Below are 14,361 nucleotides of genomic sequence, written 5' to 3' on the forward strand. Positions count from 1 at the left end.
ACTTAAATAGCTTACAAACACCTATTACATAACACATTTTATTATAAATTTTGTTAACAGGGGTTGGAGGGAGTATTGAGCGTTGGAATCCGTTAGAAACGTGAATTCGAAAGTGTTGATAGCAACAGTAGGTACGATGTGATTCGATGTGTTTCGGTGATCTTCTAACTGGAATGAACGTGCCCCGTACACTACATAGTTGTGAACTGCTCTTGATATGGGTCGTGTTCTGGGAAAACGGGGCTTAATGCATGTGAGTTAAGTGTCACTTTCCGCGTTAATGGTATTTTTTTTGTTAGATTAAGTCTGTTTCATGTGCAATTTCGCCTGAATGCTCAGGGAAATCTTCGACGACACTTCTCGCACATTTATTAAGTCCCGTTTTCCCAGAGCACAGCTTATTTTGAATGTTTATGCCCCTACACAGCGGGAGGCATTATGTACGGTACGTATCCGTCTGACTGCCAGGCCGTACATTTGGTCCTTCCCACCGGATTTGACAGACTTTTGGCGCTTATCTGTCTTTGTTTTGCACTATATAATATATGGGCCTCGTTGTAGGGAAACCTGGCTTAATGCATGTGCATGCGCAGTTCGTACAGGCTAATATGGTACGAAACTTTCCTTTTAAACTGAATGTTCGTTTAAAAGCGACTTCGTTTAAACAAAACAATCAATAAAGTCGGATAGTGGCGTCCCTGATTAACCTGTGCGGGCTGCATAGGCTACTACGGGACGAATATTTACACATATACATTAAGTTTTTCCAGAGCGAGGCTCATTTAGTCCTCAAAATTGTTCATAGATAATATCCGATTATCCGTTTTGAATTGCTCATAAAAAGTAGCATATATGCAACGTGTTTTCAAGGATGACTTAATCGAATGTAGTTTGTGTCTTAAATATCAGGAATTAGAAACTGTGCGATAACTCAATCATCGCTTTGTGAAAACTGGGCTTAATTCATGTGCGTTAAGTGTCGTCTCAGATTAGCCTATGAGTTCGCACAGGCTAGTCGGTGACGAAACTGTCCGCCTTTAATGTGTTTTAGGATGACAGGAAGTCTCTTTAGTTACGGCGGATAGTGTCGACATTGATATTCAATGAGGATTTAAACATGGTTTACTTTTGCAGATCATAAAATATACTTTTTATAATGACATATAAAGATTACATTAAGTGGTATCGTACATTTTTTTATTCTGAAGCGATCAGAAAAAAATGCCAACAATATAAGGCTCAGGTTTATAGAATATAACACACTTCCGTTTGCATATATGCCGCGTTCTGAGAAAACTGGGCTTATTGCATGTGCGTAAAGTGTTATCCTGGATTTGCCTGAGTAAACCCCACAGGCTAATCAGTGAAGAGACTTTCCGCTTTTATATAATTTGTCAATTAAAGGAGGTCTCTTACAAGAAAGCACATAGATCATCACCTAAACATGATTGTCGCTAAAACATGTAAGATACTTAAAACTAAAATTAATATACAAGCGGAAAGTGTCGTCGCTGAACAGACTGTGCGGACTTATGGTGCGACGCTTTACTCACATGTATAACAATCGGTTTTCACAGAGTGCGACGCATTACTATTATAGCCGGATGGATGCATTACTTAGAACGTTTTTTTTATAATATAAGGAGACCGTACTTACCATCACAACATCACTTCGGTCTGGAGCCCTATGATTGCAAGCAGGTTAGCACCAACAAAGATTATAAAAAAAACATTTAATTTTAATGATAACAAGTTAAATACATATTACCTTAATAAATTCAATACAAAACGACCACTCATGCAAGATCCTATATTTATCGAATATCTCACTTCAGCACTGTATGGATGGCTGAAAGTGGCACAAGACCTGATGAACCGGAAAGATTTCGAAGACAGGGCAATGTGTCCAGCAAAGGAGACCTGGTTAGATGATTAGTCGAGTGCAGTTTGTGCCCACCATAACAATGACAATTAGCGCATAGTTTTTCCGTTTAGATGTCTGCGTTTCCCCTACCCCTATTATATTTCTTAATGGCATTTCAATCTAGTTGGTTAATGTTTACATAACTAAAGGCGGATATACGTTAAAATCTTTAGAAAAAAGAACAACGGTAAATTTATACTGTTTATCAATAATTGGTCCCAAATTAAATACTTAACTTCTGTAAAGAAATGTGAAACATTAAAAATGAATACATTCGTTCTCATGAATCTCCTAAAACCCACTTATCAGTGTCTGCACGTGCCAAAGTACGACACTACTTTTTGGCAAATGTTTTTCACAGTTTTCTTTCAAATTAGTAAATAACTATTTAAACATCAAGATATTGTATTTACAAACATAACCATAAAATTTATATAAGTTCGTTAAATTATGCAGCTTAAACCATAGCAATGATGTTTATTATTAAGAGTTATAACATTATTCGTTCCAAATTTGCAATTTCAGATAATAGAGATTTAAACATTATATGTTTTATATGTTTATGAATGGATGTCATAAATATATATCAACTCGCCGTTGATTACCGTTTATATTTTCAGTGTCTTTATTACAATCCTCTTAATTCAATTAAATAATTAATTCATGGTTGGCAATACTTGTACCGACTATTGGATTATTCACTGAGAACATACACACAAAATTTTAATATATTTTCACAAGATAATACCTTTAAATTGATAATACATCGAATGGTATTGCCATAAAAGAATTATTTAAATTGGAATAATTTTAGTATTGCTGATTTATTTGACGACTAACGACATAATGTTATTTATGACATGTAGCGTGTTTCTAATTGAAACGTTTTTTAGATTCAGTGGGAAAATGCCTCCGTTGAGACATGCACTATACTGAGCTGGCTCGGTTACGGACCGGAGATCATACAGGCTCGGAGAGACGCATACCGGGAGTATGGCAAGCTGTTCACTGCAAAGACACGTGGAGCGGTAACTGCTATTATTACGGGTAGCAAAGGTGAGGGGCTGAGCAGCTTCTTGGAAAGTGATTTGGATCAAATGGTTGTAGATAATAGAGTATTCTGTTTAGAAGATGATGTAAAGTCAAGTGCCTTTCCTGGGGAGATAACCGTGTTGAGATCACTCAGCCGCAGGAGTTACCATGGTCACTGTAGACTGCTACTGGAGAGACGCGGTACAACAATTCACAGGCACGTACGTGATGCGTTTTGTGATGACGGATATGGTCGCGAACTTTTGAGCAGTGACTTGTATGTTAATAACTGGTCGAACGAAGACTTGACTGAGGGCATGGTGCAGCATGAGCGTGCGGGACCGTCAATTCCTAGTACAATGTATGAACACTTGCACAGTGACAGAGTACATGCATTACATTACTACTGCCCCAACATTCTGTCAAAATGGGCCGCAAGACCTCGCCACTGGCCGCCACCGGAAGCCGTTCAGAGGGTCGTATCACTTGGGGCAGTTCTTACGCCTGTTGGATTTAAAGGAAGTAAATATCAACATGTTGAATGGAGAGTGTGTTTTAACGCCGGTGAGATCGAACTAATTAGCAATCTTAATGACACTCAAACTAAATTGTATGTTTTATTAAATGATAAAGAACGATGTATTACATCCACGTAAGAAAGAAGTTTCATCGTACACATTGAAAAACATCGTTTTATGGATGGCGGAAAATAATCCTCAAGCCTCGTTTCATAAAAAAAGTATTTTGCAGTGGTTGCATGAAGCATTGGATGCGCTTAGAGTTGCATTGATCACCTTAGAGCTACCATACTATATGATTCCAGAAAGGAATTTGATGGCAACCTCTGGACTGGATGAGGAACAGCAACGCACATGGATATCAACGATTACAGATATGCTCCATGAAGGTCCTAGGGTGATACTCAGACTTCCAAAGATACGACAATGCATCGTAGCTCACCCTGAACCATTCCGATGGTACAGCGGGAGGAGAATTGAGCTGGAAATGCTAACGCTCATGCTCATGAACAGAGTGGTAATCTGTATGGATGAGAACGGGGAGGTTGACGATACCGATGCGATTTTGCAGGCATTTAAGAGACGATTAAACGAGGTTATAACGGATGTTTTCGTGAGGATGATAATGGAAGGGAGTCGAGTTATCAACGCGAATGACATTTTTAAAAGAATTCTGATGTAAAACGTTAACGATGATCAATAGATCACTAACAAGGCGCGGTCAACACGTAATTATAACTTTTGAGTACATATTATCTTTAACGAATCACCGATCATTGTTGCCAAGAACGTGAAAATTATACAACTTATCGTTATAGTGATTTGTTCAGTAATTGATGTTTGACTTGCAGACGTTCGTTTCACTTTCTAAAAATGTGCACAATTTTACAAAAGTTTTGTTTACAGTAGGCTGTAAAATTTATCGAAACAATAAATGTCGATACAATTTATTGAAAAATGTCAATCGCATAGATGACAGTAGTTTGCAAAATAAAGTTATGTAAAGTAATTTTACTAAATTGTATATATCTTAATAAAATATGTATGTATCGCGCTTGGAAACCAGCGGTATAATTTCAAGTTATGCATATATTTCTTTTTAGAACTTATAGTAGTAACTTATTTTGTCAACGTATGTAGAAATGTGACTTGTGTTTATTTGCGTATGCATGTTAGGAAATAAAGTGTGTTTGTGTCATTTGTATCTCATCTTCTTATCTAAATGTTCACTTGGTTTATGGTTGGTATTGTTAACGCATTTGCACTGAATGAATATATGTGTTACTGGCAGTTACTGAAAGTCCACTGGTATTGTTGTAATTGCTGTAAATGTATCGATAATATTCTTGTTTTTCTTGTTGATTAGAAACATTGTTGTGATTTGTAATATTGATAAAAAAGTATTGAACACATTGTTGCACTTATCGATAAAAATGGTGAATATGATATCTGTGTTCATTCAATTTTTTTAAAATTTCTTCATTAACGCTATTGTTGCATTCACAAATAAGAAATGAAGTGCAGTTGTTTTATGCGAATTGATTAAACTACTTATCATGTGAATTTATAATTGCTCGTGTTTTTTTTACTGGACAAGTGAATGTAAACTTTTGAGTTTTCGAACGGCCGTGGACCATCCATCAACAGCTACACGGTGCTGAAGGACACTGTCCTTGGCTTGGTTAAAGGTCCACGGGCGTAGATGTTAGTAGTTTTTGTATTGTTCAGTATCGGTTGGATCGTGAGGGGCACTGTGGGAGAAAAAGGACATGTTCTAACATGGCATTTGAAATGGCATTTAATAAACACTGATATGTTCTGGTCACACTTATATGATTGTTATGCATAAGCATATTTTTTCAATTACAGTTTATTAGAGGTTTCCAGTTAACATCACTCTTACGCCATTGGCTACACGTATGTTATGGCCATTAAACTGTTGACTTTATACTAAATACCCATTTTGTGTTGTAATCATATGAATGGAATGTAATTTTCTGCATTGAATGTATGAGCGATGGAGGACATATCATGTTAAAATGCATGATGCCTGATTACATTCCGAGGGTGTAACTTTGTATGTTTATTAGCAATACAATTAAACTCAGTTGCAAAACCACGATATATTCTTGTTTGTGTATGCTTCCTGTAAGAATGTAGGCGCCATTTCGCTTTTCGGATGCCTTATTGAATATCTATACTATTAAAGTGTGTCTTATAAACGTAAAGCGTTTAAGTCGCTTTATTACATAGTCAATATTACATCTGTCACGAGATAAGTATTATCATTTGAGCAACTTTTCTTTACTAAATATTATATACCTATAGATAAAACATGAAAGTTTAAGAATATAAATACGTCATATTTAACAATTTCTACGAATCGGAAAATCAGAGTTGCCAATTTTATCTTAAATGTTAGAATGTAAATAAAAAGTGTTTTCCAAATATGTAATATGTGGCGCTTGGGTGCAAATACAAAGTCGTGATTTCGGGTCATCGACACTGTACAATGGTAAAATCAAAACACGCACTTTTCATGGCCAGAACAAGTTTACTAACTCTTTCAGTTCGGGAACCGAATTTTAAAGGCCTGTGCAAACAGTTTGGATCCAGATGAGACGCCACAGAACGTGGCGTCTCATCAGGATCCAAACTGTTTGCTATTCTGATAGTATTCTTTGAAAAAAAATCGAAGAAAATGCTCATTTTAGAAATTAAGCAGACAACATTTAAGCAGACGACAAATTTCCCAGCATGCAAAGGGCTAAGCTTCTCGACTAATAAAAGAGCTAAGCAATAAGCTAAAGAAACTGTGTGCAATTCAAGGTAGACAAATCTGTTTTGTTCTTGGTTAATGTAACAGAGTTACATTTCTTAAGATCCGTTTTCAGGTTACCATCTTGCGAAATTGGAAATACGTTATCTACGCTGTTGAACTAGATGTTAGATTCATTGTTTTGTACAATTTCAAAAAATGCAAATTATTGTTTATTAATTTGAGAAAACTGGGCATAATGCATGTGCGTAAAGTGCCGTCACAGGGTAATCAGGGACGACACTTTCCGCCTACATTGGATTTATGCTAAGAAGAGACTTCATTTAAACGAAAAATGTGATACAAGCGGAAAGTGCAGTCCCTGATAAGCCTGTGTTGTCTGCACAGGTTAATCCGGGACTACACTTTAAGCACAAGCATTATGCCCAGTTTTCTCATAACGCGAGTCATTTAAGTACAGCGCTTGATTATTTGATGTTAATATTCGCGATAAAGGTTAATCAAGTGCATGAGAAACGTTTTCTGACGAACACACTTAATCCTTATTGGTATTCTTAATATTGGGCGCATGTCGTAGCGGTAATGATGTGAGCCGCGCTCTGCGAAAACTGGGCATAATTCATGTGTTGAAAGCGTCGTTCCAGCTTAGAGTTAACTGGGCATATTCCATGCGTTGACAGCGTCGTTCCAGCTTAGAGTTAACTGGGCATAATTCATGTGTTGAAAGCGTCGTTCCAGCCACTTATCGCCTAAACTGGATTTTTAATATGAAGATACTTTTTTTACAACGAAAAATACCATTAACGCTATATGTATCGTATATGATTAGCATGTGTGCGGACTGCACATGATAATATTGAAGGACGCTTCACACACATACATTAATCCCCGTTTTCCCAGAACGCGTCTCGATATATATCTAGCTGTTTCGGAAGGTAGCCGCCAGTGTCAAACCGCGCATACATTCGTTATCCCGCTCCAAACATAAACGTCACTGCCCCCTTACATAAAAACGATTATATTTTGCGTTTGTGTAGAGTATCATAATGCAGTTAGCGGTCACTACGTATTTTGCACTGGAACACCTAACCCGAGTGTTATATAATGCGTCTGTTTAACGAATTGTATTTCGTTTAGCAGTCATCGTGTAAGATGCACTGACATACATACCGTGACTGCTATATTTAACGTGTTTCATGCAAACAGATGCAAATACAAGTCATCCCGCACTATGACTATTAACACCTTCTGTGACAATGTTAATATGTATGATAAAGTATAGTTCGCCAATATTAACGTGACACTGACCTTTATGTTTGACACTATTTAGGTACCGATATTGAAGTGAGTCTAATCTGTTGAAGAGTACCTGAGTGAGTGCACTGTAACGGTCTCACTAAACGAATGCAAAACGCGCAAGAATACAACCAAATGAAATATTGACCACGATCAATGAGTACAATGTTGAATAGATGGATTGTTGTAATTGTTTGATTGTACTTTGTTTGACCTTTTTGTGTTACTTTTCATTTTCATAGAATACAGCGTCTAAAATGCTAAACCCGAATCGGTTAACATCTCTAATGATATTGATCACGTAAAGAATTATATTATGACCCATTAGCGAGGGTTGCATTATCAGGAAACAGCACATTAGTTTTTCGATTGCGGGTCATTTGATATACCGAGTTATTGATCTGTAGCCTGCAGACTAAGAAAAATAGTTCCTTTAAGACATATCGAATATCACTACTCATCCACATATTTCCTACTGCAAACGACTTCTTAAAGGGACATGTTCAAAGATTGACGCATCGAAAATAAACTCGAATTTTAGTTGCGAATTCCTAAAAATAACTTTAGTATTTATATTGCGGATGATACTTGAAAATGCTGTCGTCAAAATACTGTTATATATTTATCAGTTGATTTTTATTAAACAACCATGAAGCATTGTTTACGTGAACAGATTGAACAGTTTGAAATGTTCTATGTTTTTATGAACATAACTGACAACACGACATATTATAGCATACAGCCACTTTAGAAAAAAGAAGAATGCTTTTCCACAAGCATTCGATTGCAGAAGGATTCAGATTGATATCCAGATAGATTTGTCTCTTTTTGTATTTCGTCCGTATGGTTTATAATGGCTTGTAAAGACATTAAATGGAGTTCCTTTTATGTTCTCAAACAAACGTGATTTTAAACACTTTACATTAAATGGCAGATATGCGCGGGGAAAAGAAACCTCTTAGGTCAAGACGCACATCCTAGATAATACGGATACATTAATAACTACTTATTGTCTGCGTTTTTAAGATATGAAGATTTAATAAACCTATGTTTAAGAGACGCGGTCACATAGTTGTCTGCTGTATTTTATGCATGTATGTTTTTCAACGTCTTTTCCATAGTATCCCTTGTGAGCAAGGGAGCCTTTAGAAGATCTTCTCCGTAGATATCAGGTACTCGTTCTACCAGGATAGCGGAGAATGTTACATACAAGCTGGGGCTAACGAAACAATCTAGCTTATATTAATAGGATTGACTTCTTTCTTACCTTGACATCGTATAACAACGGAATTACAAACATGAACAACAATAGCGTGAAAAATTGGATTCAGGCAAGCAAATAGTCGCCCCAAAACGAAATATGATATTCATTATTCAAACCACAGGGTATGGGGTAAAAGATATAGCGTTGACTGCTTCGTATACCGGAGAAGGAGTAAAACATAAGGTCTAATGGTCTCTGTACATCAAACATAAAGTCTAATTGTCTCTGTTCATCAAACATAAGGTCTAATGGTCCATGTTCATCAAACATAAGGTCTAATGGTCTATGTTCATCAAACATAGGGTCTAATGGTCTCTGTTCATCAAACATAAGGTATAATGGTCTCTGTTTATCAGACATATGGTCTTATGGTCTATGTTCATCAAACATAAGGTCAAATGGTCTCTGTTCATCAATCAAAAGGTCTAATGGTCTCTGTTTATCAGACATAAGGTCTAATGGTCTCTGTTCATCAAACATAATTTGTCAGTTGTTGTCAGTGTGCTGTTTGTGTGTTATTCAAAATCAGGAGGAACCTGATTCGGATCGGCTAATTTTCAAACCGGTTTTAATCCCCGATGCTTTGCATTGACCGTCCTGTTTAATTAGTATATTTTTATGCTGCGAGTTATGTTATGAAAGTTGTTATTAAGAGTCGTGTTCTGAGAAAACTGGGCTTAATGCATGTGCGTAAAGTGTCATTATCGATTAGCCTGTGAAGTCCGCACAGGCTATTCAGGGACGACACTTTCCGCTTTTATGGTATTTTTAGTTTCAAGGAATTCCCTCTGTGCCGAAAATCAAGTTAAGGCGGAAAGTGTCATCCCTAAGTAGCCTGTGCGGAGTGCATAGGCTTATCTAGGACGACACTTTACGCACATGCATTAAGCCCAGTTTTCTCAGAACGCGACTCACAAAAGCAAGACAACTATCTCCTGATAGAGTTTCTGGATTCAAAAAATGTTTCCTGCTTTTGTATAATTTCTACTATAAAGTTATAAAAAGGAAAAAACATGTATGCGATATTTATCGAGATTTAAATTAAATAATGAACATATGGCATTCAAAGAGTGTTACCCATGTCCAATACAATTTTAACCCATAAGATCGCATCCTGCCTCGACGACTATCCCATTGAGTGTTCCATTGGCATCAAGAGCTCTCTGATATAATAGAACGTTACCATGTACACAGTTTTCATTTAGCGTTGTCCACTTTGACAGTTAACCATCCAAACGTAACGATGCATACAATTTAAACTCAATTTGAAATTACTGCTCGCAACTTATATGAAGATAGTTTGGATATGGGGACCAAACATTAACCCATCTGTTATCACGTCTCTGTGCTTTTGCAAAACAATGCAACACCTCTAAAATATCATATACTTCTTTATAATATAATTATGTAAATATTAAATAGTTCCTACTATTATAATTTATTTATAATGTTTAAAACTATTACATTTTTATAGAGTATAGAACAATAATAAGTTTCTTGGTATTGCATATGCACATTTAATTTCTAGTATTGCAAAGGAAGTAAACACAACCGCCGACCCTTGTCTACTAGATACCTCGAGTGTTGTGTCGGTGTTGACCACCGCACTTGTATATCAAGACAAACCGGTCAAGTCCTATATCCTTGTTCAATAAAAATCTAGCCGCCTGCGAAAGACATGAGGCCGTACAGCACTTACGTTTGTTAACTATTTTAAGGCCTACGTTGTTTAAATTCGGTTTTCATTACCAGCAATAAAATGTTGATTTTTCAAATAACAAAATGACCAAATGGAACATTTCCAACTTTGCATGAATATTAAAAAATATTATAATTTTGATATGAATGCTTCACACAAAACTGTACATTTTGGGGAACACATAAATGTAGGTAGGTTTTAATCATACACGATCGAGGACACGTTCTAGCGTCAATAGAAATAGTGGGACTTGAAAAAGCAAAACATGCATACTCCTGTAATAGCCTAAGTGCGAATGTCCGTTACTGGCTGTAAATGTAGGAAATGATTTATAAATTGATCACACTGATGTTCAGTTAAACAACTGCTTGTCTGTCCGTGCCTGTTAGTCCACAAAGATGAGCAAGGCTGTGGTTTTCCTCTTCGTCATAGGTCTTATGATCTCCGTAGTGACAGGTAAGACTTGTGTTGCAATTCATTCACTTAATTAGTGCTACAACCGCTACTGCTTCTGCTACTGCTATTGTTGCTACTACTGCTGTTACTGATTATTCTCTTGCTTCTTTTAGTGCTACTTTTAAGACTCAATTTTCTTTTTTGTTATATAAGTTTATATAAGTCGAATATTGATAGAACGATTGTGGGGGCGACATTTGTTTAAAATCTGCTTTGACAACTGCTGGGCATCATTTAAGCAACGTCATGCGAAATGGGGTTTATGTCATATATGACCAGTGTGCGTTGTTTGGTTAGGAGTCAACCTGTCCGGTATAACGAGCAAGGCTCCGTTGTCTCATGAACGGACCGCGGCAAGCGAAGCTCCTGGCCAGCCTGTCTATTCGCACACTGAGGGTCGCGTTCTGAGAAAACTTGGCATAATGCATGTGCGTAAAGTGTCGTCCCAGATTATCATGTGCAGTCCGCACAGGCTATGTGAAGTCCGCACAGGCTAATAAGGCACGACACTTTCCAACTAAATTGGAATTATGCTAAGAAGAGACTTCATTTAAAGAAAAATTGTCATAAAAGCGGAAACTGTCGTCCCTGATTAGCCTGTGCGGATTGCACTGGCTAATCTGGCACGACACGTTACGCACATGCATTATGCCCAGTTTTCTCAGAACACGTCTCGTATTGTCAGGAGCTACGCTTGCGGCATATGTCATACGCGGGTCATATGATAATAGTTCTACGCTTGCAAGAAATTAAACGAGTATCAATACAACAAAATGTTCATGCAGGTAAGTTATGCTCGTGTACATAAGTGTAAACAACTCTATGAAATAATTACAATGTAAACAGTTTAATATCGACAAATGTTCATATATAAGGTCATACTGCCTCTTTTCATCCTCACCAGCAATCCCCCCTCCCCCACCCCGGTATTTTTTAATACTGGCTAAAACCCGGCGTGTTGATGTATTTTAAGCCTGGTGGTCGGCGGACTCAACTCTTCGGTTTCCAGACGACTGTAACAGCGAAGCCTTGCGGACCTTTGCGACCAACTGCGGGCTCTCGGAGCACTCCATGGTACGCACTTAATATCTACGATGGACACATTTGTTTTGTTGTTGTTGAACGATCGATTTAACAACTTTTTTATTATTGTTGCTCATCGATTTGTACGGGCAAGTAGGAAATCTGAGGTCTTGATATTAAACACTTTACGGTTTGGTTGAGTATACGCTTAAAATATTGACAAATGAGACTTATTAAATGTTACATATGGGTTCGTGCTCTGTAAAAAGGGGGGTTAATGCATGTTCGTAAAGTTTCTTCCCAGATTAGCTTGTGCAGTCCACACAGGCTATCAGTGACGATACTTTCCGCTTTTATGATATTTTTATTATAAAGAAATACTCTTCTTAGAGAAAATTCAGTTTCGGCGGAAAGTGTCGTCCCTGATTAGCCTGTGTGGACTGCACAGGCTAATCTGGGATGACACTTTTTTGCACATGCATTAAAACCTTTTTTTTTCGCAAAGCCACTGAAATTATGTTTATTTGTACAATTAGGGGAACCACTACATCCTGAGGGATCCAAAGAGCAATGACATCAACAACATCGTCATAGTGATACCAGATGACTTGCGAGATTTCGGCACGTGCGAGAAGATCGTTCGAGATCTCAATGAGAGATGCAATAAGGATACTTTCGACTACTAACGCTATGTTAACATCAATCTTGGCTTTTCACGTTTCTTCGTCGTTATACTCTTCGATCAGATTTTTAATAAGAACTGTATTTTAGTGGTATAAATTATTACATTCGTACAATTGTTTATCAAATACGATACAATACTTTAGTGTGTTCTAAAGACAAACTATTTTAACAAACAATCTGGTCTTAATGCATGTAGTGAAAGTGTCATCCTTGTTCTGCGTGTGTAATTACTGTCTAATCATGGACGACTCTTTCCGCATTTAGGGAATAGTTCGTACTCAAAAAGTAATTTCTAAACGAAAGTCCAATAATGGCCCAAAGTGGTGTCCCTGATTAGCCTGTTTGGACTGCCTCAGATTATTTATTACGACGCTTTGCGCACATGCGTTAAGCCCAGTTTTTCAAGAATGCTGTTAATTTAAACAAAACGAATCGATTGGTTTCAGGCTGAGACCAGGGAGCTGTAAACTTTTATTTGCCGTAAATATCTGTAAATTTCTAAACTTTGTTTTATGTATTTAAGGCCGCTTCTGCCTAATACATATTATCGTCTCGAACTTTTTGTATTTGTTAAATGAACATACTTTGTCTGTGGAAAGTGTTGCAAAATCCACTCACCTTTGATAAAAAGGCTTTTTATACTTGTATTCGATGTACTGGGGTCCTACATTGAAGATATAATAACAGAAAGAAAATTACCCAGTGGTTTGAATAATATTATTTAAATATGGGATCAGTGTTTGTCATAAAACCAAGGCTTATTAATTTGTGATTCTTGCTTATAGTATTCTAACAGATACATTGGATATGTACGTACTAGATTAAGCGTACATTTAAATGGGAAAACGGAAATCAAAGACAGGGGATCTATTAAAATTGGACCATGCTCGTGAAAAGGGAGTTCAATGCAGGTGCTCAAGTGTTCGTCCCAGATTAATCTGTGCAGTCCACACATATTGTTCAGGAACAACGTTTTCCCTCTAAACTAGATTCTTGCTAAGAAGAGACTTTCTTGAAAGGAAAAAGATCATAAAAGCGGAAAGGTTGTCCCTGATTAGCCTGCGCGGACTGCACAGGCTAATCTGGGACTACACTTATGCACATGTATTAAATCCCTTTCTTAAAGAGCAGCTCAATTTTAAAATTGCAAATTGACTTTTGCATTCGTAATATATTTATTTGCAATAAGCTTTTATGGATTAGCAAATATCTCCTGTTTGTTGAACTCATACACGGCTCACGTCATGATAAGTATTTAACATCCATGACTTAATCGGACCATTTAACAGATTTTGGCATGTTCTGAAGTTTGGCGAACTAATGCTTTAAATTCATTTAAACATCGGAACAAAAGAGTTTCAGTTAAAAACAAAAATTGACCCGTTTATGCCTAGCGTCCTGAAAAAATGACTTTGCAAACAGCGTAGACCCAGATGAGACGCCGCATGATGCGCCGTCTCATCTGGGTCTGCGCTGTTTGCTTAAAGGAATTTCAGTAATATTCTAAATATAGAAGACATATACTAGCAATCTCTATTTTTTAAATAAATTTGTCCAATTTAGAAGGTGGGCGAGTCCACTAGGCATAAATTGGTTAAAATTGAAGAATAAAAAGTATCCCCCAACCTGGGCTCGAACCACTGAGCCTTGGAGCAAATTCGGCCAATCGTTATGACGGGATAATGC

General features: G+C 37.1%; 4 protein-coding genes across 7 annotated transcripts in view; all 4 read left to right on the top strand.

Annotated features, from left to right (window-relative positions):
• The window catches only part of LOC127867040 (uncharacterized), an 83,743-nt gene extending 78,149 nt beyond the window's left edge, over nucleotides 1-5,594 (top strand). Inside the window, exon 5 of the mRNA XM_052407963.1 lies at nucleotides 5,354-5,594. The gene's annotated coding sequence lies outside the window, so the exon portion shown is untranslated. The remainder of the gene's footprint in view (nucleotides 1-5,353) is intronic.
• The window catches only part of LOC127867055 (uncharacterized), a 113,854-nt gene that overhangs the window by 63,129 nt on the left and 36,364 nt on the right, over nucleotides 1-14,361 (top strand). Inside the window, exon 3 of one of the 2 annotated variants that reach the window (XM_052408002.1) lies at nucleotides 12,528-12,952. The exons of the other annotated variant lie outside the window; for it this stretch is intronic. Within the exon in view, the coding sequence (XP_052263962.1) occupies nucleotides 12,528-12,677 (150 nt within the window). The 3' untranslated portion in view covers nucleotides 12,678-12,952. Of the gene's footprint in view, nucleotides 1-12,527; nucleotides 12,953-14,361 lie in introns of those variants that run through there. 2 annotated transcript variants of the gene reach the window in all.
• LOC127867041 (uncharacterized) overlaps nucleotides 1-14,361 on the top strand; it is a 151,211-nt gene that overhangs the window by 6,229 nt on the left and 130,621 nt on the right. The window lies entirely within an intron of this gene.
• Nucleotides 1-14,361, top strand: part of LOC127867047 (uncharacterized) — a 147,208-nt gene that overhangs the window by 2,226 nt on the left and 130,621 nt on the right. The window contains exons 2-4 of one of the 3 annotated variants that reach the window (XR_008043238.1): nucleotides 1,644-1,701; nucleotides 1,836-1,923; nucleotides 2,818-3,695. Coding sequence is in view for 1 of the 3 variants with exons in the window: in XM_052407973.1 (XP_052263933.1) it covers nucleotides 1,688-1,701; nucleotides 1,836-1,923; nucleotides 2,818-3,612 (897 nt within the window). In the remaining 2 variants the exon portion in view is untranslated. Of the gene's footprint in view, nucleotides 1-1,643; nucleotides 1,702-1,835; nucleotides 1,924-2,817; nucleotides 5,595-14,361 lie in introns of those variants that run through there. The other 2 variants (XM_052407973.1, XR_008043239.1) reach the window with 2 other exon arrangements.

This window comes from Dreissena polymorpha, chromosome 2, assembly GCF_020536995.1.
Source record: "Dreissena polymorpha isolate Duluth1 chromosome 2, UMN_Dpol_1.0, whole genome shotgun sequence".
NCBI lineage: Eukaryota > Metazoa > Mollusca > Bivalvia > Myida > Dreissenidae > Dreissena > Dreissena polymorpha.